The sequence below is a fragment of the Bombina bombina genome, chromosome 4 (assembly GCF_027579735.1).
Source record: "Bombina bombina isolate aBomBom1 chromosome 4, aBomBom1.pri, whole genome shotgun sequence".
NCBI classification, from domain to species: domain Eukaryota; kingdom Metazoa; phylum Chordata; class Amphibia; order Anura; family Bombinatoridae; genus Bombina; species Bombina bombina.
This window is the reverse complement of record NC_069502.1, coordinates 844,095,524-844,122,470: the sequence shown is the minus strand read 5'-3', so window position 1 is coordinate 844,122,470 and position 26,947 is coordinate 844,095,524. Positions and strand designations below refer to the sequence as shown.

The following is a 26,947-nucleotide window of genomic DNA, read 5'->3' as shown; positions in this document are numbered from 1 at the left end:
CAGACAGAAGGGCACCGAGAACCTTTGTAAAAATCCTTGGAGCTGTTGCTAGGCCAAACGGCAGAGCCACAAACTGGTAATGCTTGTCTAGGAAAGAGAATCTCAGAAACTGATAGTGATCTGGATGAATCGGAATATGCAGATATGCATCCTGTAAATCTATTGTGGACATATAATGCCCTTGCTGAACAAAAGGCAGAATAGTCCTTATAGTTACCATTTTGAATGTTGGTATCCTTACATAATGATTCAATATTTTTAAATCCAGAACTGGTCTGAAGGAATTCTCCTTCTTTGGTACAATAAAGAGATTTGAGTAAAACCCCAGCCCCTGTTCCAGAACTGGAACTGGCACAATTACTCCAGCTAACTCTAGATCTGAAATACATTTCAGAAATGCTTGAGCCTTCACTGGATTTACTGGGACATGGGAAAGAAAAAATCTTCTTGCAGGAGGCCTTATCTTGAAGCCTATTCTGTACCCTTGTGAAACAATGTTTTGAATCCAAAGAATTGTGAATCGAATTGATCCAAATTTCTTTGAAAAATCGTAATCTGCCCCCTACCAGCTGGGCTGGAATGAGGGCCGCACCTTCATGTTGACTTGGGAGCTGGCTTTGGCTATCTAAAAGGCTTGGATTTATTCCAGACTGGAGATGGTTTCCAAACTGATACCGCTCCTGTAGGGGAAGGATCAGGCTTTTGTTCCTTATTGTGACGAAAGGAACGAAAACGATTAGTAGACCTAAATTTACCTTTAGATTTTTTTATCCTGTGGTAAAAAAGTTCCTTTCCCCCCAGTAACAGTTGAAATAATGGAATCCAACTGTGAACCAAATAATTTATTACCCTGGAAAGAAAGGGAAAGCAAAGTTGACTTGGAAGACATATCAGCATTCCAAGTTTTAAGCCATAAAGCTCTTCTAGCTAAAATAGCTAGAGACATATACAGGACATCAACCCTAATGATATCAAATATGGCATCACAAATAAAATTATTAGCATGTTGAAGAAGATTAACAACGCTATGAGAATTATGATCTGTTACTTGCTGCGCTAAAGCTTCCAACCAAAAAGTTGAAGCTGCAGCAACATCCGCTAAAGATATAGCAGGTCTAAGAAGATTACCTGAACATAAGTAAGCTTTTCTTAGAAAAGATTCAATATTCCTATCTAAAGGATCCTTAAAGGAAGTACTATCTGCCGTAGGAATAGTAGTACGTTTAGCAAGAGTAGAGATAGCCCCATCAACCTTAGGGATTTTGTCCCAAAACTCTAATCTGTCAGATGGCACAGGATATAATTGCTTAAAACGTTTAGAAGGAGTAAATGAATTACCCAAATTATTCCATTCCCTGGAAATTACTTCAGAAATAGCATCAGGGACAGGAAAAACTTCTGGAATAACTACAGGAGATTTAAAAACCTTATTTAAACGTTTAGATTTAGTATCAAGAGGACCAGAATCCTCTATTTCTAATGCAATTAAGACTTCTTTAAGTAAAGAACGAATAAATTCCATTTTGAATAAATATGAAGATTTATCAGCATCAACCTCTGAGGCAGAATCCTCTGAACCAGAAGAACCATTATCAGAATCAGAATGATGATGTTCATTTAAAAATTCATCTGAAAAATGAGAAGTTTTAAAAGACCTTTTACGTTTACTAGAAGGAGGAATAACAGACATAGCCTTCTTAATGGATTTAGAAACAAAATCTCTTATGTTAACAGGAACACTCTGAGTATTAGATGTTGATGGAACAGCAACAGGTAATGTAACATTACTAAAGGAAATATTATCTGCATTAACAAGTTTGTCATGACATTCATTACAAACAACAGCTGGAGGAACAGATACCATAAGTTTACAGCAAATACACTTAACTTTGGTAGATCCAGCATCAGGCTGCGATTTTCCAGAAGTATCTTCTGATTCAGGATCAATCTGAGACATCTTGCAATATGTAAAAGAAAAAACAACATATAAAGCAAAATTGATCAAATTCCTTAAATGACAGTTTCAGGAATGGGAAAAAATGCCAGTGAACAAGCTTCTAGCAACCAGAAGCAAATAAACAATGAGACTTAAATAATGTGGAGACAATAATGACGCCCATATTTTTTGGCGCCAAAAAAGACGCCCACATTATTTGGCGCCTAAATGCTTTTAGCGCCAAAAATGACGCCACATCCGGTAACGCCAACATTTTTGGCGCAAAAACGCCAAAAATGACGCAACTTCCGGCGACAAGTACGATGCCGGAAATAACAAAGAAAAATGTTTGCGCCAAAAAAGTCCGCGCCAAGAATGACGCAATAAAATGAAGCATTTTCAGCCCCCGCGAGCCTAACAGCCCACAGGGAAAAAAGTCAAATTTTAAGGTAAGAAAATTGATTATTCAAATGCATTATCCCAAATAATGAGACTGACTGTCTGAAATAAGGAATATTGAACATCCTGAATTAAGGCACATAAATGTTTAAACACAAATATTTAGAACTTTATATAAAAGTGCCCAACCATAGCTTAGAGTGTCACAAAAATAAGACTTACTTACCCCAGGACACTCATCTACATGTAGTAGAAAGCCAAACCAGTACTGAAACGAGAATCAGTAGAGGTAATGGTATATATAAGAGTATATCGTCGATCTGAAAAGGGAGGTAAGAGATGAATCTCTACGACCGATAACAGAGAACCTATGAAATAGACCCCGTAGAAGGAGATCATTGAATTCAAATAGGCAATACTCTCTTCACATCCCTCTGACATTCACTGCACGCTGAGAGGAAAACCAGGCTCCAACCTGCTGCGGAGCGCATATCAACGTAGAATCTAGCACAAACTTACTTCACCACCTCCACAAGAGGCAAAGTTTGTAAAACTGATTTGTGGGTGTGGTGAGGGGTGTATTTATAGGCATTTTGAGGTTTGGGAAACTTTGCCCCTCCTGGTAGGAATGTATATCCCATACGTCACTAGCTCATGGACTCTAGCTAATTACATGAAAGAAAAATATTTTTATTACAAATTCAATACACAAGATTATTGAGCTTTTTTTCCTCATTTATAGTCAAAATATTTATGGATTTATAAATATATTAGATAACCTTTCTAAAATAAAGAGAAATTGAGAATATTTTTTAGAATTTTTTATAACAGAAAATCAAAAGTAAAATAATATATATAGTTTTTTGTTATATTTCAGCACAATGCATTTAATGAAGCTAGGGGGGCTATCCTAAAGAAGACGAGGGCTTTTGGAAGGCTCTTTTACTTTTGATGTTAATGTAGGGGTTCGCCCTGTACAAAACATGAGAGTGCTTTCCCTCCCAAATGAATTTTCTGATGCACAATAAGTTGTATGCAACTTCTGAACAAAAATATTGCCTCATTCAGAACATGGAAATTCTTTCTCTCCTGTATGAAGTCTTTGATGAGTTACATCATTTCCTTTGCTGGTAAAATATTTTCCACATTCAGGACATGAACATGCTTTTTCTCCTGTATGAATGTTCTGATGGCTAATAAAATTTGATTTCAGAGCAAAACACTGCCCACATTCAGAATATGAAAATGCTTTCTCTCCTGTATGAATTTTCTGATGTCTAGTAAGAGTTGATTTCTCAGTAAAACACTTCCCACATTCAGAACATGAAAACGCTTTCTCACCTGTATGAATTTTCTGATGCATAATAAGACTGCATTTTTGAGAAAAACACTTCCCACATTCAGAACATGAAAATGCTTTCTCTCCTGTATGTGTTTTCTGATGCCTAATAAGATGTGATTTCTGAGTATAACCTTTCCCGCAGTCAGAACATGTAAATGCTTTCTTTCCTGTATGCATATTCCCATGTGTAATAAGAGTTGATTTCTCAGTATAACATTTCCCACAGTCAGAACATGAAAATGCTTTTTCTCCTATATGAATTTTCTGATGTTTAGTAAGAGTTGATTTGTCAATAAAACACTTCCCACATTCCGAACATGAAAATGCTTTCTCACCAGTATGATTTTTCTGATGCCTAATCAGATGTGATTTCTGAGCAAAACACTTCCCACATTCAGAACATAAAAAAGTTTTCTCTCCTGTATGAATTTTCTGATGCCTAATCAGATGTGATTTCTTAATAAAACCCTTCCCACATTCAGAACATGTAAATGGTTTCTCTCCTGTATGAATTTTCTGATGGTTAATAAGATGTGATTTCTCAGTAAAACACTTCCAACATTCAGAACATGAAAATGCTCTCTCTCCTGTATGAATTTTCAGATGTCTAATAAGTCTTTGTTTCCGAGAAAAACACTTCCCACATTTAGAGCAAGAAAATGCATTCTCTCCTGTATGAATTTTCTGATGTTTAGTAAGATCTGATTTCATAATAAAACACTTCCCACATTCAGAACATGAAAATGCTTTAACTCCTGTATGAATATTCAGATGTGTAATAAGATTTGATTTCCAAGTAAAACATTTGCCACATTCAGAACATGAAAATTCTTTCACTCCTGTATGAATTTTATGATGTCTAATAAGTCTTGATTTCACAGCAAAACATTTCCCACATTCAGAACATGAAAATACTTTCTCTAAAGTATGACTTTTCTGATGTGTAATAAGATTTGATTTCCTGGTAAACAAATTCCCATATTCAGAACACACATTTTCCACGTTTCGATTTTGAACAAGATTAAAACAAGTATCTGTATTTTCATCATAGCTAGGACTACTGCACTTTGTAAATCCACCTGTTGATAAGAAATACAATGGGATTAATGTTAGTTAATAATATAACTATGATCCCTACACCTTTCCCTAGCTTCATGCTAATGCTTAAGAGAGATTTACTAGACACTAAAGAATATTTTTTATATATTTTATAGCAAACAATAAAAAAAAATTAAGAAATATATTTTCAGAAGATTTGAAATCTAAATATTGTACAGATGTAGCAAAACACATAAAAATTACTTAAATACAATATAACAAAATCTCTAATATAAGAAGAAAAAAATTAAACTAAATTCTATATTGCAGTTAAGAAATAAAACCCATTTCATTCACCACTACCTTAGCATTTCTAAATGTGTCAAATATTTTGTTTTATTTAAAACCTTTAAATAGCTACTCCAGCGTAACAAAAAAGTTTTCAAGTCTAGTGATGCTTAACGCTCCCCTTTTTTTTTTAGAAAAAAACAGACCCTGAATGTTAATGTTATTTTAGATTGACTCATTTATCAGTTGTAATGAAGATGCCCTATAAATGAATTTTTAATGTAATGCATTCTGCTGCCCACTTCAAACGTCAATTTTCAGTGAGCGAACTGTTTATATTGTTGTCCAATCAGTGTTCTACTTACAACAAACGTGCTATATGGGGAGAGCGCCGATTGGAAAATAATTAAAACGGTTAGCTCATACAAAAATTGACTTTTGATGTGGACGGCGGAGCTCAGTGTATTTGAATGTTATATCTGTATTAAAATGTAAGTTACAAAGCATCTTCATTACAACTGATGAATTAAACTCCATCTAAAATATGATTTTCATTCTGGATTTGATTATAAAAAGAGGAGAGTTTACCAGCACTTTAAATATCATTTATTACATATCTTTCTCTATCTAGTAACATAGAATTATCTTAAATTACAAAAGATAGTATTTCTTTGATCTTTCAAAAACTTAAAATATGTGTATCTTGTTTATAAAATAGATTTATAAAGAAATTCTGTTTACCAAATTTCAATATGTAAAATATTATTTTCTTTAATGTCAACATCATAACACATTATCAATTTTTTAACCAAAATTGAAAACTATTTGCAAAATATCAGATATAAACCCGGATTACAAGTAGGGCACTAATTATAGGGCAAGGTGCAATATCACTGGACTATGCTAGAATAAGTGCACATATTAATACTTAAAGTCCACAGTAAAACAGATTTACCAGAGAAGGTTTAGCGCAGCTAACACATCTTTAGCATGCCTTATAATTTTAATGGAGAGTGTGACTGTGATAAATATCGCTCATATTAAAGTTATAAAATAGCATCCTGAGACATGAAGTAAAGTCTAAGGGTTAAAGCAATTTTTTTTTTAAAAAAAAGTGTTACACTCAAACATTTTAAATAAAAAATGGTTAACAATGAAAAAGGTTTTAAAAGAGATGGTATATGATAATGACTGGGAAGGACTGGCACTCTCGCAGGCACGCAAGATGATAAAAAGCAAAAATGGAAGTGTTTGTTGCATTTGGTCAAATGGTTTAAGCCCAGAACCATATGAAAGGGTCCCTGTCAGGGTGCCAGGAATCAAACTGAGACGAGAAGTGCAAAAATAATTACACCTTTATTAATAGCAAAAAAACAATTTATGTAAGAACTTACCTGATAAATTCATTTCTTTCATATTGGCAAGAGTCCATGATCTAGTGACGTATAGGATATACAATCCTACCAGGAGGGGCAAAGTTTCCCAAACCTCAAAATGCCTATAAATATAGCCCTCACCACACTCACAATTCAGTTTAACGAATAGCCAAGTAGCGGGGTGAAACAAAAGGAGTAAAAAGCATCAACAAAGGAATTTGGAATCAATTGTGCTTTATACAAAAAAATAACCACTATAAAAAGGGTGGGTCTCATGGCCAATATGAAAGAAATTAATTTATCTGGTAAGTTCTTACATAAATTATATTTTCTTTCATGTAATTGGCAAGAGTCCATGAGCTAGTGATGTATGGGATAGAAATACCCAAGATGTGGAACTCCACAGAAGAGTCACTAAAGAGGGAGGGATACAATAAAAACAGCCATTTTCCGGTGAAAAAACTAAATCCACAACCAAAAAAATAAGTTTTTTTCATAAATGAAAGAAGAAAAAAAAACTTAAAACATAAACAGAGGAATCAAACTGAAACAGCTGCCTGAAGAACTTTTCTACCAAAAACTGCTTCCGAAGAAGCAAATACATCAAAGCGGTAGAATTTAGTAAATGTATGCAAAGAAGACCAAGTTGCTGCTTTGCAAATCTGATCAACTGAAGCTTCAGTCTTAAAAGCCCATGAAGTGGAGACTGATCTAGTAGAATGAGCTGTAATTCTCTGAGGCGGGGCCTGACCCGACTCCAAAAAAGCCTGACCTTTCCTAGAACCAGAAAAGATAACAAATAGACTAGAAGTCTTCCTGAAATCTTTAGTAGCTTCAACATATTTCAAAGCTCTCACCACATCCAAAGAATGTAAGGATTTCTCCAAACAATTCTTAGGATTAGGACATAAAGAAGGGACAACAATTTCTCTATTAATGTTGTTAGAATTCACAACCTTAGGTAAAAATTTAAATGAAGTCCACAAAACTGACTTATCCTGATGGAAAATCAGAAAAGGAGATTCACAAGAAAGAGCAGATAATTCAGAAACTCTTCTAGCAGAAGAGCAAGTTTTCTCTGTGAAAAAAAATCACAAAAAGACAAAGGCGCCTCCTAGTGTAATACAGTTGGTGAAAGAGATTTGTAAGGTAATCAAAAAGGTACTCACAAGTGGAGCAGCACCCAATTGTGCTAAATCAAACAGACTGGGATCTCACAGTGTCCCAGCTCACTGACACTGCAAGGAAACTGGTTTCTCCAATGTCTTGCCGGACTGACAGAGCTAAGACTCTCACAAAGAGGTTTACATAAAACCAAATTTTATTAATAAAATAAAAATCTCAGTGTCTCATGACACTAGATATTAAAAGAACAAGCAACGCGTTTCTCAGACTGCCTGATGAAACAGACAGCAGTCTGAGAAATGCGTTGCTTGTTCTTTTAATATCTAGTGTCATGAGACACTGAGATTTTTATTTTATTAATAAAATTTGGTTTTATGTAAACCTCTTTGTGAGAGTCTGAGCTCTGTCAGTCCGGCAAGACATTGGAGAAACCAGTTTCCTTGCAGTGTCAGTGAGCTGGGACACTGTGAGATCGCAGTCTGTTTGATTTAGCACAATTGGGTGCTGCTCCACTTGTGAGTACCTTTTTGATTACCTTACAAATCTCTTTCACCAACTGTATTACACTAGGAGGCGCCTTTGTCTTTTTGTGATTTTTTTCACAGAGAAAACTTGCTCTTAGATCCTGATTTCCCTGACAAAGCAGCTGACTCCAGTCATCATCTGTGTTCCTGATCATTGATCATCCTGGTATTTGATCACATTCATCATTTGGGACTATACCCACCCCAATTGGGACATTTACCATTTATATAACATTGCAGAAGAAGACAGCATTTCCAGATAAGAACCTTTCAGGAATTTCTTATTACTGTATTTGTTATTATCTGTGTTGTATCCTATGTTTCTCATAGTCCCATATTTATAAGAATTGTTTCTTTTTTGTTTACATTATTCCGTATAGTATATTATTATAGTTATTATATGTAATATCTTGTTCTCTTCTCTCTTAGCCTATTTACATAATAATCATATAAGGTCCTGTGCGCCCCCTAGTAGTAACACACCCTTAGTGTTACTGATTGGTTTTTTTTCTAGCAGAAGAGATGGCCAAAAGGAACAACACTTTCCAAGAAAGTAATGTCCAAATAATGCATAGGCTCAAAAGGAGGAGCCTGTAAAGCCTTCAAAACCAAATTAAGACTCCAAGGAGGGGAGATTAATTTAATGACAGGCTTGATATGGACCAAAGCCTATACTAAACAGTGAATATCATAAAGCTTAGCAATATTTCTGTGAAATAAAACAGAAAGAGCAGAGAATTGTCCTTTTAAGGAACTTGCAGACAAACCCTTATCCAAACCATCCTGAAGAAACTGTAAAATTCTAGGAATTCTAAAAGAATGCCAGGAGAATTTATGAGAAGAACACCATGAAATACAAGTCTTCAAAACTCAATAATAAATCTTCCTAGAAACAGATTTACGAGTCTGTAACATAGTATTAATCACTGAGTCAGAGAAACCTCTATAACTAAGAACTAGGCATTCCATTACCATACCTTCAAATTTAATGATTTGAGATCATGATGGAAAAATGGACCTTGAGACAGAAGGTCTGGCCTTAATGGAAGTGGCCAAGGTTGGCAACTGGACATCCAAACAAGATCCGCATACCAAAACTTGTGAGACCATGCTGGAGCTACCAGCAACACAAACGATTGTTCCTTGAGGATTTTGGAGATCACTCTTGGAAGAAGAACTAGAGGTGGGAAAATATAAGCAGGTTGGTAACACCAAGGAACTGTTAACGCATCCACCGCTTTCGCCTGATGATCCCTTGACCTGGACAGGTACCTGGGTAGTTTCTTGTTAAGATGGGAAGCCATAAGATTTATTTCTGGAAGACCCCCACATCTGAACAATCTGATAAAAAACACATCTGGATGGAGCGACCACTCCCCCAGATGTAAGTTCTGAAGGCCGAGATAATTTGCTTCCCAATTGTCTATACCTGGGATATGAACCACAGAAATTAGACAGGAGCTGGATCCCGCCCAAGCAAATATCCGAGATACTTCTTTCATAGCTTGGGGACTGTGAGTCCCACCCTGATGATTGACATATGCCACAGTTGTGATATTGTCTGTCTGAAAACAAATGAACGGTTCTCTCTTCAACAGAAGACAAACTTGAAGAGCCCTGAAAATAGCACAGATTTCCAAAATATTGATTGGCAATCTCACCCCTTGAGATTTCCAAACCCCTTGTGCTGTCAGAGATCCCCAGACAGCTCCCCAACCTGAAAGACTATCATCTGTTGTAATCACAGTCCAGGTTGGACAAACAAAAGAGGCCCCTTGAACTATAGGATGGTAATCTAACCACCAAGTCAGAGATAGTCGAACATTGGGATTTAAGGATATTAATTGTGATATCTTTGTATAATCCCTGCACTATTGGTTCAGCATACAAAGCTGGAGAGGTCTCATGAAAACAAGCAAAGGGGATTGCGTCCAATGCTGCAGTCATGAGACCTAAAACTTCCATGCACATAGCTACTGAAGGGAATGATTGAGACTGAAGGTTCCGACAAGCTGAAACCAAATTTAATAGTCTCTTGTCTGTTAGAGACCGAGTCATGGACACTGAATCTATCTGGAAACCTAAAAAGGTGACCCTTGTCTGAGGAATCAAAGAACTTTTTGGTAAATTGATCCTCCAACCATGTCTTTGAAGAAACAACACTAGTTGATTCGTGTGAGATTCTGCAAAATGTAAAGACTGAGCAAGTACCAAGATATTGTCCAAATAAGGAAACACCGAAATACCCCGTTCTCTGATTACAGAGAGTAGGGCACCGAGAACCTTTGAAAAGATTCTTGGAGCTGTCGCTAGGCCAAACGGAAGAGCGACAAATTGGTAATGCTTGTCTAGAAAAGAGAATCTCAGAAACCTATCTGGATAAATCGGAATATGAAGATATGCATCCTGAAAGTCTATTGTGGACATATAATGCCCTTGCTGAACAAAAGGCAGAATAGTCCTTATAGTCACCATTTTGAAATCTTACATAACGATTCAAAATTTTCAGATCCAGAACTGGCCTGAATGAATTTTCTTTATTTGGGACAATGAATAGATTTGAATAAAACCTCAGACACTGTTCCTAAAACAGAACTGGTATGATTACCCCTGAAAACTCCAGGTCTGAAACACACTTCAGAAAAGCCTGAGCCTGGATTTGCTGGGATGAGAAAAAAAATCTTCTCACAGGAGGTCTTACTCTAAATCCTATTTGGTACCCTTGAGAGACAATACTCTGAATCCATTGAGTTTGAACATAATCTGCCCAAATGTCTTGGAAGAATCTTAATCTGCCCCCTACCAGCTGAGCTGGAATGAGGGCCGCACTTTCATGCAGATTTGGGGGCTGGCTTTGGTTTCTTAAATGGTTTGGATTTACTTGAACTTGAAGGTTTCCAATTGGAACCGGATTCTTTGGGGGAAGGATTAGGTTTATGTTCTTTATTTTGTCGAAAGGAACGAAAACGGTTAGAAGCTTTAGATTTACCCTTAAGTCTTTTATCCTGAGGCAAAAAAACTCCCTTCCCCCCAGTGACAGCTGAAATAATCGAATCCAACTGAGAACCAAATAACTTATTACCTTGGAAAGAGATAGTAATCTAGACTTATATACCATGTCAGCATTCCAATATTTAAGCCACAAAGCTCTTCTAGCTAAAATAACTAAAGACAATGGCCTATATTTAACAAGGTCTGACAGACCTGATCAGGTCCACCAAACCTCGCTGAATCCATTTACCATTGCACCAGCAGCTCACAAGAGCTGCTGGTGCAACGCCGCCCCCTGCAGACTCACGGCCAATCGGTCACAAGCAAGGGGGTGTTAATCAACCCTATCGTACTCGATCAGGTTGATTTCCGGCGATGTCTGTCCGCCTGCTCAGAGCAGGTGGACAGCGTTATGGAGCAGCGATCTTTGTGACAGCTGCTTCATAACTGCTGTTTCTGGCGAGTCTGAAAACTCGCCAGAAACAGGGGCCTTCAAGCTCCGTACGGAGCTTGATAAATGGAGGCCATAGATTTAACATAAATTTTGAAGATATCAAAAATGCATAACAGATAAAATGATTAGCATGTTGAAGCAAGCGGACAATGCTAGACAAATCAGAATCCATTTCCTGTTGCGCCTGAGAAGATGACCAGAATATAAATAAGCTTTCCTTAGATAAGATTAAAGTTTCCTTTCTAAAGGGTCTTTAAAAGAAGTACTATCTTCCATAGGAATAGTAATACGTTTAGCAAGAGTAGAAATAGCCCCATCAACTTTGGGGATCTTTTCCCAAAACTCCAATCTAACTGCTGGCAAAAGATACGTTTTAAACCTTGAAGAAGGAATAAAAGTACCACCAGGCCTATTCCATTCCTTAGAAATCATATCAGAAATAGCATCAGGAACTGGAAAAACCTCTGGAGTAACCACAGGAGGTTTATAAACAGAATTTAAATGTTTACTAGTTTTAATATCAAGAGGACTAGTTTCCTCAATATCCAATGTAATCAACACCTCTTAACAAGGAAGGAATATACTCCATTTTAAATAAATAAGTAGATTTGTCAGTGTCAATATCTGAGGAAGGATCTTCTGAATCAGATAGATCCTCGACAGAGGGGGATAATTCAGTATGTTGTTGGTCATTTGAAATTTCATCAACTTTATGAGAAGTTTTAAAAGACCTTTTTACGTTTATTAGAAGGCGGGATGGCAGACAAAGCCTTCTGAATCGCATCAGCAATAAATTCTTTAATATGCACAGGTATATCTTGTACATTAGATGTTGAAGGAACAACAGGCATTGTGCTATTCCTGATGGACACATTCTCTGCATGTAAAAGCTTATCATGACAACTATTACATACCACTGCTGGAGATATAATCTCCACAAATTTACAACAAATGCACTTAGCTTTGGTAGAACCGTTATCAGGCAGCAGGGTTCCAACAGTGGTTTCTGAGACAGGATCAGATTGAGACATCTTGCAAATATAAGAGAAAAAACAACATATAAAGCAAATTTATCAATTTCCTTATATGGCAGTTTCAGGAATGGGGAAAAAATGCAAACAGCATAGCCCCCTGAATAGAAGAAAAGGCAAGAGGCATATAGGAATGGGGTTTTAAATAATGAAATTATTTGGTGCCAATATGACGCACAACGCAAACTAAAAAAAAAAAATTAGAGGCGCTAACAACATCTGGAAATGACACACTCGCGTCATTGTAGACGCAACCTTGTGCAAGGAACTCGGCGTCAACTAAGACTCCGGAAATTACGAATTTGCGTCATCGGACGTAACTTTGCGGCAAAAAATTATTGCGCCAAGAATAACGCAATAAACTTTGGCATTTTGCGCCCTCGCGAGCCTAATTTTGCCGTGAAATTTAATGAGAAAACAGTCAATTAAAAAAAAAGACTATTCCCCAGGTAAGAAAAATATTTTCCTAAATATGCTTTTCTAAAATATGAAACTGACAGTCTGCAAAAGGAAATAAATATAAGTACAATACATATATTTAGAACTTTATATTAATACATAAAGTGCCAAACCATAGGTGAGAGTGTCTTAAGTAATGAAAACATACTTACCGAAAGACACCCATCTACATATAGCAGATACCCAAACCAGTACTGAAAACAGTTATCAGTAGAAGAAATGGAATATGAGAGTATATCGTCGATCTGAATAAGGGAGGTAGGAGATGAATCTCTACGACCGATAACAGAGAACCTATGAAATAGATCTCCCGTTAGGAAAACCATTGTATTCAATAGGTGATACTCCCTTCACATTCCTCTGACATTCACTGTACTCTGAGAGGAATCAGGCTTCAAAATGCTGAGAAGCGCATATAAACGTAGAAATCTTAGCACAAACTTACATCACCACCTCCATAGGAGGCAAAGTTTGTAAAACTGAATTGTGGGTGTGGTGAGGAGTGTATTTATAGGCATTTTGAGGTTTGGGAAACTTTGCCCCTCCTGGTAGGATTGTATATCCCATACGTCACTAGCTCATGGACTCTTGCCAAATACATGAAAGAAAATAATAAAAAGTTGACAAGTCAAATAACAAGCCAGGAATCAAAACCAGAACTGGTAGTCATACGAGTCGAGTCAGGAGCCAAAGCAAATAATCAGACAAGCCGAGTCAGGAGCCAAAGCGAGTAGTCAGACGAGCCGGAATCATGAACAAGGAGAACAGCAGAGTCAGGAACAAGCCAGGGATCAGGAACCAGGAGAGATTTCAGACAGACAGGTAATACACAGGAACTGGAACTCACAAACAGGTCTGAGACAACGCAAGGGCAAAGCATACTAAACAGAGGCCCTTTAAATAATAAGTGATGACATCACAATTCTGAGACTGCAACCTGTCTCACACGGATGATGTACACCAGTATGGCCATAAAAGGGCGTGCAGGAAATGAGCAGCATCACACACTATGCACCAGAGTCAGCAAGAGAGGCAAGTAAAATGGCTGCCAGCAGCACATGGCGAACAAAGCAGGGAAAAAACCCTGACAGTCCCTACCTACAGTCACACAATGCTGCTTTCAATAAAAAAAAACTGAGAACCGCACAGGGTGCACAGGCCTTTGAGTGTTGTGCGTGTTTTGGATATTTTGTCATTTTGATTATTTATGCATTTATTTATTTCTTCTATATTTATAGGTTTATTATTATTATTTTTTATTAAGGTCGAATATGTAATATAACAGACATAATATGTTACAGAAGTCCTATACATATACAAAGAAAAAGCAAATCAATCGTGTTATGTAAAAAATACTAGAAATAAACCTCACATTTTCTGTTTTTTTCTCCGATTCTGTATAGTAGCATGGAAAGAATAAACATGTAGCAACACACATTATATATATATATATATATATATACACACATATATATATATACACACATATATATATATACACACACATATATATATACACACACATATATATATACACACACATATATATACACACACATATATATATATACACACACATATATATATATACACACACATATATATATATATATATATATATATATATATATATATATATATATATATATATACACACACACACACACACACACATATACATACACACAGAGAGAAGCGCACTCACAGAAATGAACAACCAGCTCAATGCCATTGTTAGCCTGTTCTATGGTGATTTACCACTGATGAGGCCCAATGAAGGCCGAAACGATCGTCTGGGGTTGCTGTGTTCCTTGTTCAGAAAGGAATTGCCTGGTATTTCTGCGCTGGACTGACCGTAATAGGCGGGATCAGACCGATATATTACAGGAAAGTTCTTCTCTGTGAAAAGCATTACTGGCCTAAAAAAAGCTGCACCCAGGTGGTAAATCGCCATATAACAGGCTAACAATAGTATTGAGCCAGTTGTTCATTCCTGTGAGTGTGCTTCTCTCTGTGTGTATTTAGTCTCCCTATGGGAAAAAGGGGAAACCAGAAGTGGACTCCTTGCTCAGTGTGCTTAGAGGAATATGGCTACACCTCACTGACGAGGCCCAATGAAGGCTGAAACGATCGTCTGGGGTTGCAGTGTTCCTTGTTCAGAAAGTAATTGCCTGGTATTTCGGCGCTGGACTGACCGTAATAGGCGGGATCAGACCGATATATTACAGGAAAGTTCTTCTCTGTGAAAAGCATTACTGGCCTAAAAGAAGCTGCACCCAGATGGTAAATCGCCATATAACAGGCTAACAATAGTATTGAGCCAGTTGTTCATTCCTGTGAGTGTGTGTGTGTGTGTGTATATGTGTATATATATCTATCTATATCTATCTATCTATCTATATATATAATAAGGAATACAAACATTTTAAGCTTTCTCAAACTTTTGATACTCTTGAAACCCAGCGTAATATAGTAGATTAACAACAGAAAGTATTAAGCAAGAAAGAACTTGAGCCACCTGATTCTGGGTAATTTAGGAAAATATTGATTTTGCGGTATGTATCGAGGGAAACCGCAAGGGAGTACTCAGGCATAATCACAAGAATGCCAGAGCACTTTATGGGAGGGGGGAACGTGTCCAGCACCTTAATAATTTGAGGTTATTTTTATAGGACCTATTGATAATAGGGTCACTTGCAAGCTTATTCTAGTACATGTATATATAAAAAGAAGTCAGGTTTCATAAAGGTGGTTATAAAAAACTTTCTTTGTAACAATGAGGTATAATAAAAACATAATTTATGCTTACCTGATAAATTCCTTTCTCCTGTAGTGTGATCAGTCCACGGGTCATCATTACTTCTGGGATATTACTCCTCCCCAACAGGAAGTGCAAGAGGATTCACCCAGCAGAGCTGCCATATAGCTCCTCCCCTCTACGTCACCTCCAGTCATTCGACCAAGGACCAACGAGAAAGGAGAAGCCAAAGGGTGTAGTGGTGACTGGAGTATAATTTAAAAAATATTTACCTGCCGTAAAAAACAGGGCGGGCCGTGGACTGATCACACTACAGGAGAAAGGAATTTATCAGGTAAGCATAAATTATGTTTTCTCCTGTTAAGTGTGATCAGTCCACGGGTCATCATTACTTCTGGGATACCAATACCAAAGCAAAAGTACACGGATGACGGGAGGGACAGGCAGGCTCTTTATACAGAAGGAACCACTGCCTGAAGAACCTTTCTCCCAAAAATAGCCTCCGAAGAAGCAAAAGTGTCAAATTTGTAAAATTTGGAAAAAGTATGAAGCGAAGACCAAGTTGCAGCCTTGCAAATCTGTTCAACAGAGGCCTCATTCTTAAAGGCCCAAGTGGAAGCCACAGCTCTAGTGGAATGAGCTGTAATTCTTTCAGGAGGCTGCTGTCCAGCAGTCTCATAAGCTAAACGTATTATGCTACGAAGCCAAAAAGAGAGAGAGGTAGCAGAAGCTTTTTAACCTCTCCTCTGACCAGAGTAAACGACAAACAGGGAAGACGTTTGTCGAAAATCTTTAGTTGCCTGTAAATAAAATTTTAGGGCACGAACTACATCCAGATTGTGCAGAAGTCGTTCCTTCCTTGAAGAAGGATTTGGACACAAGGATGGAACAACAATCTCTTGATTGATATTCCTGTTAGTGACTACCTTAGGTAAGAACCCAGGTTTAGTACGCAGAACTACCTTATCCGAGTGAAAAATCAAATAAGGAGAATCACAATGTAAGGCTGATAACTCAGAGACTCTTCGAGCCGAGGAAATAGCCATTAAAAATAGAACTTTCCAAGATAACAACTTTATATCAATGGAATGAAGGGGTTCAAACGGAACGCCCTGTAAAACGTTAAGAACAAGGTTTAAACTCCATGGCGGAGCAACAGTTTTAAACACAGGCTTAATCCTGGCCAAAGCCTGACAAAAAGCCTGAACGTCTGGAACTTCTGACAGACGTTTGTGCAACAGAATGGACAGAGCTGAGATCTGTCCCTTTAAGGAACTAGCGGATAAACCCTTTTCTAAACCTTCTTGTAGAAAAGACAATATCCTAGGAATCCTAACCTTACTCCAAGAGTAACCTTTGGATTCGCACCAATATAGGTATTTACGCCATATTTTGTGGTAAATCTTTCTGGTAACAGGCTTCCTAGCCTGTATTAAGGTATCAATAACTGACTCAGAAAAACCACGCTTTGATAAAATCAAGCGTTCAATTTCCAAGCAGTCAGCTTCAGAGAAGTTAGATTTTGATGTTTGAAAGGACCCTGTATCAGAAGGTCCTGTTTCAGAGGTAGAGACCAAGGTGGACAGGATGACATGTCCACCAGATCTGCATACCAAGTCCTGCGTGGCCAAGCAGGCGCTATTAGAATCACTGATGCTCTCTCCTGTTTGATTCTGGCAATCAATCGAGGAAGCATCGGGAAGGGTGGAAACACATAAGCCATCCTGAAGGTCCAAGGTGCTGTCAAGGCATCTATCAGGACCGCTCCCGGATCCCTGGATCTGGACCCGTAACGAGGAAGCTTGGCGTTCTGTCGAGACGCCATGAGATCTATCTCTGGTTTGCCCCAATGTCGAAGTATTTAGGCAAAGACCTCCGGATGAAGTTCCCACTCCCCTGGATGAAAAGTCTGACGACTTAAAAAATCCGCCTCCCAGTTCTCCACTCCCGGGATGTGGATTGCTGACAGGTGGCAAGAGTGAGACTCTGCCCAGCGAATTATCTTTGAGACTTCCATCATTGCTAGGGAGCTTCTTGTCCCTCCCTGATGGTTGATGTAGGCTACAGTCGTGATGTTGTCCGACTGAAACCTGATGAACCCCCAAGTTGTCAACTGGGGCCAAGCCAGAAGGGCATTGAGAACTGCTCTCAATTCCAGAATGTTTATTGGTAGGAGACTCTCCTCCTGATTCCATTGTCCCTGAGCCTTCAGAGAATTCCAGACGGCGCCCCAACCTAGTAGGCTGGCGTCTGTTGTTACAATTGTCCAGTCTGGCCTGCTGAATGGCATCACCTTGGACAGATGTGGCCGAGAAAGCCACCATAGAAGAGAATTTCTGGTCTCTTGATCCAGATTCAGAGAAGGGGACAAGTCTGAGTAATCCCCATTCCACTGACTTAGCATGCACAATTGCAGCGGTCTGAGGTGTAGGCGTGCAAAGGGTACTATGTCCATTGCCGCTACCATTAAGCCGATTACCTCCATGCATTGAGCCACTGACGGGTGTTGAATGGAATGAAGGACACGGCATGCACTTTGAAGTTTTGTTAACCTGTCTTCTGTCAGGTAAATTTTCATTTCTACAGAATCTATAAGAGTCCCCAGGAAGGGAACTCTTGTGAGTGGAAAGAGAGAACTCTTCTTTTCGTTCACCTTCCATCCATGCGACCTTAGAAATGCCAGTACTAACTCTGTATGAGACTTGGCAGTTTGAAAGCTTGAAGCTTGTATCAGAATGTCGTCTAGGTACGGAGCTACCGAAATTCCTCGCGGTCTTAGTACCGCCAGAAGAGCACCCAGAACCTTTGTGAAGATTCTTGGAGCCGTAGCCAATCCGAATGGAAGAGCTACAAACTGGTAATGCCTGTCTAGAAAGGCAAACCTTAGATACCGGTAATGATCTTTGTGGATCGGTATGTGAAGGTAAGCATCTTTTAAATCCACTGTGGTCATGTACTGACCCTTTTGGATCATGGGTAAAATTGTCCGAATAGTCTCCATTTTGAACGATGGAACTCTTAGGAATTTGTTTAGGATCTTTAAATCCAGAATTGGCCTGAAAGTTCCCTCTTTTTTGGGAACCACAAACAGATTTGAGTAAAACCCTTGTCCCTGTTCCGACCGTGGAACTGGATGGATTACTCCCATTAATAAAAGCTCTTGTACGCAGCGTAGAAACGCCTCTTTCTTTATTTGGTTTGTTGACAACCTTGACAGATGAAATCTCTCTCTTGGGGGAGAGTATTTGAAGTCCAGAAGGTATCCCTGAGATTATCTCTAGCGCCCAGGGATCCTGGACATCTCTTGCCCAAGCCTGGGCGAAGAGAGAAAGTCTGCCCCCCACTAGATCCGTTCCCGGATCGGGGGCCCTCAATTCATGCTGTTTTAGGGGCAGCAGCAGGTTTCCTGGCCTGCTTGCCCTTGTTCCAGGACTGGTTAGGTCTCCAGCCTTGTCTGTAGCGAGCAACAGATCCTTCTTGTTTTGGAGCAGAGGAAGTTGATGCTGCTCCTGCTTTGAAATTCCGAAAGGAACGAAAATTAGACTGTCTAGCCTTAGGTTTGGCTCTGTCTTGAGGCAGGGCATGGCCTTTACCTCCTGTAATGTCAGCGATAATTTCTTTCAATCCGGGCCCGAATAAGGTCTGCCCTTTGAAAGGTATATTAAGTAATTTAGACTTAGAAGTAACGTCAGCTGACCAGGATTTTAGCCACAGTGCTCTGCGCGCCTGAATGGCGAATCCGGAATTCTTAGCCGTAAGCTTAGTTAAATGTACTACGGCATCTGAAATAAAAGAGTTAGCTAACTTAAGAGCTTTAAGCTTGTGTGTAATCTCATCTAATGGAGCTGATTCAAGTGTCTCTTCCAGAGACTCAAACCAAAATGCTGCTGCAGCCGTGACAGGCGCAATGCATGCAAGGGGTTGCAATATAAAACCTTGTTGAACAAACATTTTCTTAAGGTAACCCTCTAACTTTTTATCCATTGGATCTGAAAAGGCACAGCTATCCTCCACCGGGATAGTGGTACGCTTAGCTAAAGTAGAAACTGCTCCCTCCACCTTAGGGACCGTTTGCCATAAGTCCCGTGTGGTGGTGTCTATTGGAAACATCTTTCTAAATATCGGAGGGGGTGAGAACGGCACACCGGGTCTATCCCACTCCTTAGTAACAATTTCAGTAAGTCTCTTAGGTATAGGAAAAACGTCAGTACTCGACGGTACCGCAAAATATTTATCCAACCTACACATTTTCTCTGGTATTGCAACTGTGTTACAATCATTCAGAGCCGCTAACACCTCCCCTAGTAATACACGGAGGTTTTCCAGCTTAAATTTAAAATTTGAAATATCTGAATCCAATCTGTTTGGATCAGAACCGTCAGCCGCAGAATGAAGCTCTCCGTCCTCATGTTCTGCAAGTTGTGACGCAGTATCTGACATGGCCCTAACATTATCAGCGCACTCTGTTCTCACCCCAGAGTGATCACGCTTACCTCTTAGTTCTGGTAATTTAGCCAAAACTTCAGTCATAACAGTAGCCATATCCTGTAATGTGATTTGTAATGGCCGCCCAGATGTACTCGGCGCCACAATATCACGCACCTCCCGAGCGGGAGATGCAGGTACTGACACGTGAGGCGAGTTAGTCGGCATAACTCTCCCCTCGTTGTTTGGTGAAATGTGTTCAATTTGTACAGATTGACTTTTATTTAAAGTAGCATCAATGCAGTTAGTACATAAATTTCTATTGGGCTCCACTTTGGCATTAGCACATATAGCACAGATGTCTTCCTCTGAATCAGACATGTTTAACACACTAGCAAATAAACTAGCAACTTGGAAATACTTTTCAAGTAATTTACTATAATATGAAAACGTACTGTGCCTATAAGAAGCACAGAAAGAGTTATGACAGTTGAAAGTTAATAAACTGAAAGGTTATAGCATCAAATCTTTGTAAAAAACACAATTTTAGCAAAGGCTTGTTCCCATTAGCAAAGGATAACTAACCCTGATAGCAGAAAAAAGTTACAGAAATAAACGTTTTTTATCACAGTCAACTACAATCTCACAGCTCTGCTGTGAGTGATTACCTCCCTCAAAACAAGTTTTGAAGACCCCTGAGTTCTGTAGAGATGAACCGGATCATGCAGGAAATACAATGAGCTTCTGACTGAATTTTTTGATGCGTAGCAAAAGCGCCAAAAAAGGCCCCTCCCCCTCACACACAACAGTGAGAGAGATCAGTAAACTGTCATAAATGAAATAAAACAACTGCCAAGTGGAAAAAAAAATAGTGCCCAAAATATTTTATTCACCCAGTACCTCAGAAAATGAAACGATTTTACATGCCAGAAAAAAACGTTTAACATAAATTAAGTGTTATTAAAAAGCCTGTTGCTAGTCCCTGTAAATTAGGCTAAAGTCTTATGCACACAGTATAATTCCAGTGAAGTGCCATTCCCCAGAATACTGAAGTGTAAAATATACATACATGACAGCCTGATACCAGTTGCTGCTACTGCATTTAAGGCTGAGTTTACATTATATCGGTATGGCAGAATTTTCTCATCAATTCCATTGTCAGAAAATAATAAGCTGCTACATACCTCTTTGCAGATTAATCTGCCCGCTGTCCCCTGATCTGAAGTTTACCTCTCCTCAGATGGCCGAGAAACAGCAATATGATCTTAACTACGCCGGCTAAAATCATAGTAAAAACTCAGGTAGATTCTTCTTCAAATTCTACCAGAGAAGAAATAACACACTCCGGTGCTATTAAAAAATAACAAACTTTTGATTGAAGGTATAAAATTAAGTATAATCACCATAGTCCTCTCACACATCCTATCTAGTCGTTGGGTGCAAGAGAATGACTGGAGGTGACGTAGAGGGGAGGAGCTATATGGCAGCTCTGCTGGGTGAATCCTCTTGCACTTCCTGTTGGGGAGGAGTAATATCCCAGAAGTAATGATGACCCGTGGACTGATCACACTTAACAGGAGAAACCTGTGTTGATTCCAGGTAAGAATGTGATTGCATTAGAGCTATATTATAAGAAGATTATTTTCCTCCTTTTAGTATGCTTAAACTTTTCCACCTGGGTAAGGGCCCTATACCCAGCGACAGGTCAACCAGAGTAAAACCCCTTAGTGGGTTGCTATATATGGCAAGTTTAGTACCTCAGTAATGAAAACTAGCATGAGTTATTCAAAGTCTTAGTAATCTGTCATGGATACCGGGCTTCAAGGGCAATAATCTTTCCTGTTGGTGCTATTACTGTGCTCTCTATTTAGAGACTATTATTACAGTTGCTGGACATTTTCCTGTAAGAGCATACCAATTACCCTTTTGTATTTTCTGGACGGGTTAACCCCGCTTCACCCATCCACACCTGACCGGGTCCGAGCTGGAATCTGATGGAACTATGTGCCAGCTGGAATACCCACTGAACTTTAAGCTGAGTCGCTTCGGAAGTCCACTGCTCTAGCACACTGCTCTTTAGGGGACTTATTTTACTCTTGATGGGGCAGGGGCTGGGGTGATTACTGAGAGGGAGCTCACTTAGGAACAATGGGTTTTATAGCATTATCATGGACTGCTCCCGGGTACCTTTACGAACCTGTCGCCCCTGTCCCCAGCCACAGATCGTGTCGCTTTTTGGACTGTAAAATCTGGGGGTCCAGGACTATCAAATAGTACCCTGGCAATGCCTTCTTAGTGCTTTTTACCTGTGCTCCATTTTTTTTCTTGCAGAGGATACCCTGGCATTGCGTCTTCTCTCTCGGGATCATCCCAAAAACACAAACTATATGATATGTGGATATCTTTGTTCCTAGTGCTTCTATGGAGGAACCATGCTGTCAGGAGAGGACATTGTTCTCCTTGATGGGATTAGGCTCTTATCAATTGTGGTTGTGTATAGATACAGTGCAGTTGCTTTAATAAAACAGTTCTTATTTTCACCTTAATACTGGTCCTGTCTGGTCATTAGGGTGGTATACTGCTATAATGACTTGGTAGCTCCACTTCTACATGTTCCAGCCTCTCTGGCGGATATACCCAGTTTGTGTATCAGGGGTCCGTCACATTTGGTGGCAGCGAAAGTATGCTTTCTTCTACCTGGAGCATTCAAACCACCACCAGGACCCCTTTAAATGGAGCAGCGATACTCAGGGCTTGTTGGAAGCTCGTAGGCAAGTAGTCAGTAACAAGTTGAAAGCAACTATCATCACGGAGCTGATGGAGAGTGACCGGGTCAGTGATCGTGCCAGAAAGCCAGGCAATAGCTTGGCCAGCGATCATACTAGCAAGCCAACAACTGATGGGTCTGAGATGTCCAAGGTCCAGCAAGAGATGGCCTGTATGGATCCATTCCACAACAGGGTGTAATAACTTAGATTATTTCTGACACCACCCGCCTCAAGATGCTGGAGGTCCAGAAGGCGCTGGGGGGAGCTGTGTCTGTGGATCTGGGGCCTGCATCAAGCAGGAAGAAATTGCCTCATACTGCCTTCTGTGCCTTCAAAGACAGGGAGAAAGAAATTGACTGTTACTTCCAGGTATTCGAGACCCAGTGTGAGCTGCAGGGCATCAACAAGGCAGACTGAACTACTCTCCTGGTTGGAAAACTGTCGGGAAGAGCCCTGGATGCTTGCCAGGCTACCCTTATGGAAGAAAAGTAGATCTATGATCAGGTGAAGCAGCACATCCTGACCAGGTATGCTATTACTCTTGAGGCTTATTGCATCAAGTTTCGGAGCCTAAGACAGAGGGATAGCCAATCCTTTACCGAGTGGGCCCGCCAGCTACCCGGCTCCTTGGATTACTAATTCAGGGGCTACCAAGTGACCACCCTGGCGCAAGCATCATAGCTCATTCTTCTGGAGCATTTTTATGATCATTCCTCGCTGGAGCTGAGAGAATGGGTATGGGATCAGAAGTCCACGGAACCCTCCCTCTGTCAACATCTGCAGCTGGCAACAACCGTTTCCATCATCGTCAGCCGGTATGGATTAATAGCTGCTCGGCACAAGGATTATGTGACAGCGGAGCCACCATTACCCTTGTCCATCTACGCATGGTCACCAGCTCAAACCAAACTGGGAAATCTATTACGGTTCGTGTGGCTAGGGGTAAGGTGCTCCGGGTTTCCCACAGCCCAGGTTCACCTGGATAGGGGGGCTGGCTCTCGTGCTGTGAAGGTTGGTGTTATGAGACATTTACCAGCAGAGGTTTTACTGGGGAATGATTTGGGGCATTTTTCCCTCATCTTTTCTCATGGATTTACCTACAGATATTTGCCCTGTGACCACCCGACAACAAGCCCAGACTACCGCTAAGCCACTCTATGGGACCCAGGCAAGCCACTCTGACACAGCTGCTGTCCCCTGTCCCCTGGGCTTCTCCCTCTGACTTTGCCGGGAGCGGGCATGGTGGGTTAGATGGGGATCATTTTGAGTGGGACCAGGGGCTTCTTTACTGGGTTACATAGGGTGGCAGGTGCCCAAGCAACAGTTGGTGGTACCACAAAAGTATTGGTATGACCTGCTGCGCATGATATTTCCCTGGCAGGACACCTAGGGATTACTCTGCCTTTTTCTGGCCCAGGATTACAGGGGACGTCAGGCAGTACTGCCAGACTTGTGACACCTGTCAGCGGGTGGGGAAGAAGGGTGATCACTCCAAGTCTTCTTTGCACCCTTTTTCTATCATTGACGAACAGTTCAGCAGGATAGCTAATGATATAGTTGGACCATTGTCCCATACCAGTCCCTCGGGATATGTACTGACGGTACCCAGGAACAACATCCATGCGGAGACAGCGACGGATGCCCGGTGGGTTTTCCTCAGGAAATTATCTCAGACTAGGGGACTCTGTTTACTGCTAAGCTTACCCAGCAGTTATGGAAGCTCTGTGGTATAAAGTCCTTGCAGAGCTAGCCATGCCATCCCCAGACTCATGGAATGTGCAAGAGGTTTAATGGGACACTGAAGCAGCTGCTTCGTATGTTCTCTACCTCTAGCAAGGACTGGGAGAAGAGAAGTAACTGCTGCACCTCCTTTTCGCTTAGGCGTCACAGGAATCTACTGGGTTTTCTCCCTTTGAGCTAGTATACGGGCAGAGGGTGAGAGGGCCCCAAGATTTACTTAAATCCCACTGGGAAGGGTCAGTTGGGAAAGAGGAACCTTCCATTGTCCTAGAGTTTAGGGACCAACGGAAGGAACTTGACAACATTGTGCATGAGAACCTTTAGGTCACCCAGGGTAGACAAAAGGGGTGGTATGATTGTACCTCTCACAAAGAGAATGTTCTTGCCCTAAAACCTTCCAAGACGGATACGTTGCCGGCCGCTTGGCCCTACCTGGTAGTAGAGCAGCTCAGCGATACAACCTACCTAGTCCCCAAATGTTTAGATAAATGCATATCAGTAGAGGCCGGAGGAGGTAGCTGCCATATTTGCTCCAGCCATGGAGGACTCAGGGTCTCCCCATGCCAGAGCTGCCCAGGCGTAATGGGATACAGATAGGCGTAGGGAATGTACAGTTAGATGAGAGGATAGGGGCCCTGCAGCATGAGCAAGTTAGGCTGGTGTTGGAGAGTAGGCAAAGTATGTTCTCCATGGACCCTGGATACACCACTGTAGCGGTGCAGAGGGAAGATCCCGGTACAGTTTCCCTTTACGGCAACCAGCATACCGGTTCCCTGAGTAAGTTAGGGAAGGTAGATTAGAGAGATGCTCGATATGGGAGTTATCAAGCCGTCCAATAGTCCCTGGGCTTCCCCGGTAGTGCTAGTGCCTAAGTGGGACAGCACAACCTGTTTTTGCGTAGACTATTGTAGGCTTAATGACTGAACCATGACTGACGCTCACCCTATGCCCCAAGTTGATGAACTGCTACAATGAATTGCCAGGATTAACTTCCCGACTACGCTAGATCTCTGTAAGGGATACTGGCAGATTTCTCTGGACACGGAATCTATTCCAAAGGTGCCATTTATCAGCCCATTCGACCAGTACCAGTTTAAGGTCATGCCGTTTGGGATGAAGAATGCTCCGGCAACGTTCCAGAGGATGGTGGATCAACTCCTCGATGGCTTCCAGGATTATGCTTGTGCATACCTGGATGATGTGATCTACAGCGATACTTGGGAGGAACATTTAGTCCACCTGAATACTGTGTTGGACCACATTAGGGCTGTGGGTCTGACTTTGAAGCCAGACAAGTAAGGTAGGGATGTTTGAGGTCAAGTACCTCAGACACCAAGTGGGATGCGGGAAGCAAATGCCAGAGCCGGACAAGATTGAGGCAGTTGCTAACTGGTCTACCTCCAGAACGAAGACTCAGGTTTTAGCCATTCTAGGGACTGCCGGGTATTACCACAAGTTTGTTCCTACCTATAGTACACTGGCCAAATCCCTGACTAGGAAAAAACCTGCGTTGGAGGTGCCCAGAGTGCAAGGCTGCCTTTCAACACCGGAAAACCGCATTGATTTCTGCCCATATTTTGGCTGCTCCTGACCCATCCAAACATTTTTGTACACAGATGCCTCTATGTTCGGGTTGGGAGCAGTGCTAAGCCAGGTGGACGAGGATGGTGGTGAGCACCCTGTAGCCTACATCAGCAGAAAGTTACTGCCTAGGGAAGTGTGATACGCAGCAGTGGGGAAGGACTGTTTGGCGCTGGTGTGGGCCTTATCTGTACGGGAGATTGCTTATCGTGCTCATGGACCATAACCCCCTTGTGTGGCTTAGTAGGGTTTCCGGGACAATGGACGTTTGTTACAGTGGAGTTTAGCCTTGCAGCCCTTCAATTTTACCATCCAGTATCAGCTGGAAAAAAGTAACGGCAATGTGGATGGCCTTTCCTGGCAAACTGAAATTTTAATAACACCACCGGACAGCCCTAAGCCGGACTATGGGTCAGGGGGGAGCACTGTCACGGATACCGGGCTGCAAGGGCTCTCTATTGGAGACTATTGTTGTTACAGTTGCTGGACATTTTACTGGAAGAGCATAATCATTACCCTTGTGACGGAACCCAGCTACCCCGACTGGGTAGCTCCGCCAAAGGATCCTTCCTGTACCTGAAACCAGCCGCAGTAGTGTAGTGGAGCAAAGTGATTTTAGCTGAGCCCACCCAAATAACTAGACAGACTAGCATTCAGGTGAAAACAAGAAGTACATCTTTATTGGGAAAACACACAGTTTATATACACAATC

The 26,947-nt window shown here is 40.6% G+C and overlaps 1 protein-coding gene across 2 annotated transcripts in view; it reads right to left on the bottom strand.

Moving 5' to 3' along the window:
- Window positions 1-3,141: 3,141 nt before the first annotated feature.
- Window positions 3,142-26,947, bottom strand: part of LOC128657247 (gastrula zinc finger protein XlCGF57.1-like) — a 105,112-nt gene continuing 81,306 nt past the window's right edge. For both annotated transcript variants that reach the window (XM_053711518.1, XM_053711517.1), the window contains one exon: window positions 3,142-4,756. In XM_053711518.1, the coding sequence (XP_053567493.1) occupies window positions 3,396-4,756 (1,361 nt within the window). In that variant the 3' untranslated portion in view covers window positions 3,142-3,395. The remainder of the gene's footprint in view (window positions 4,757-26,947) is intronic.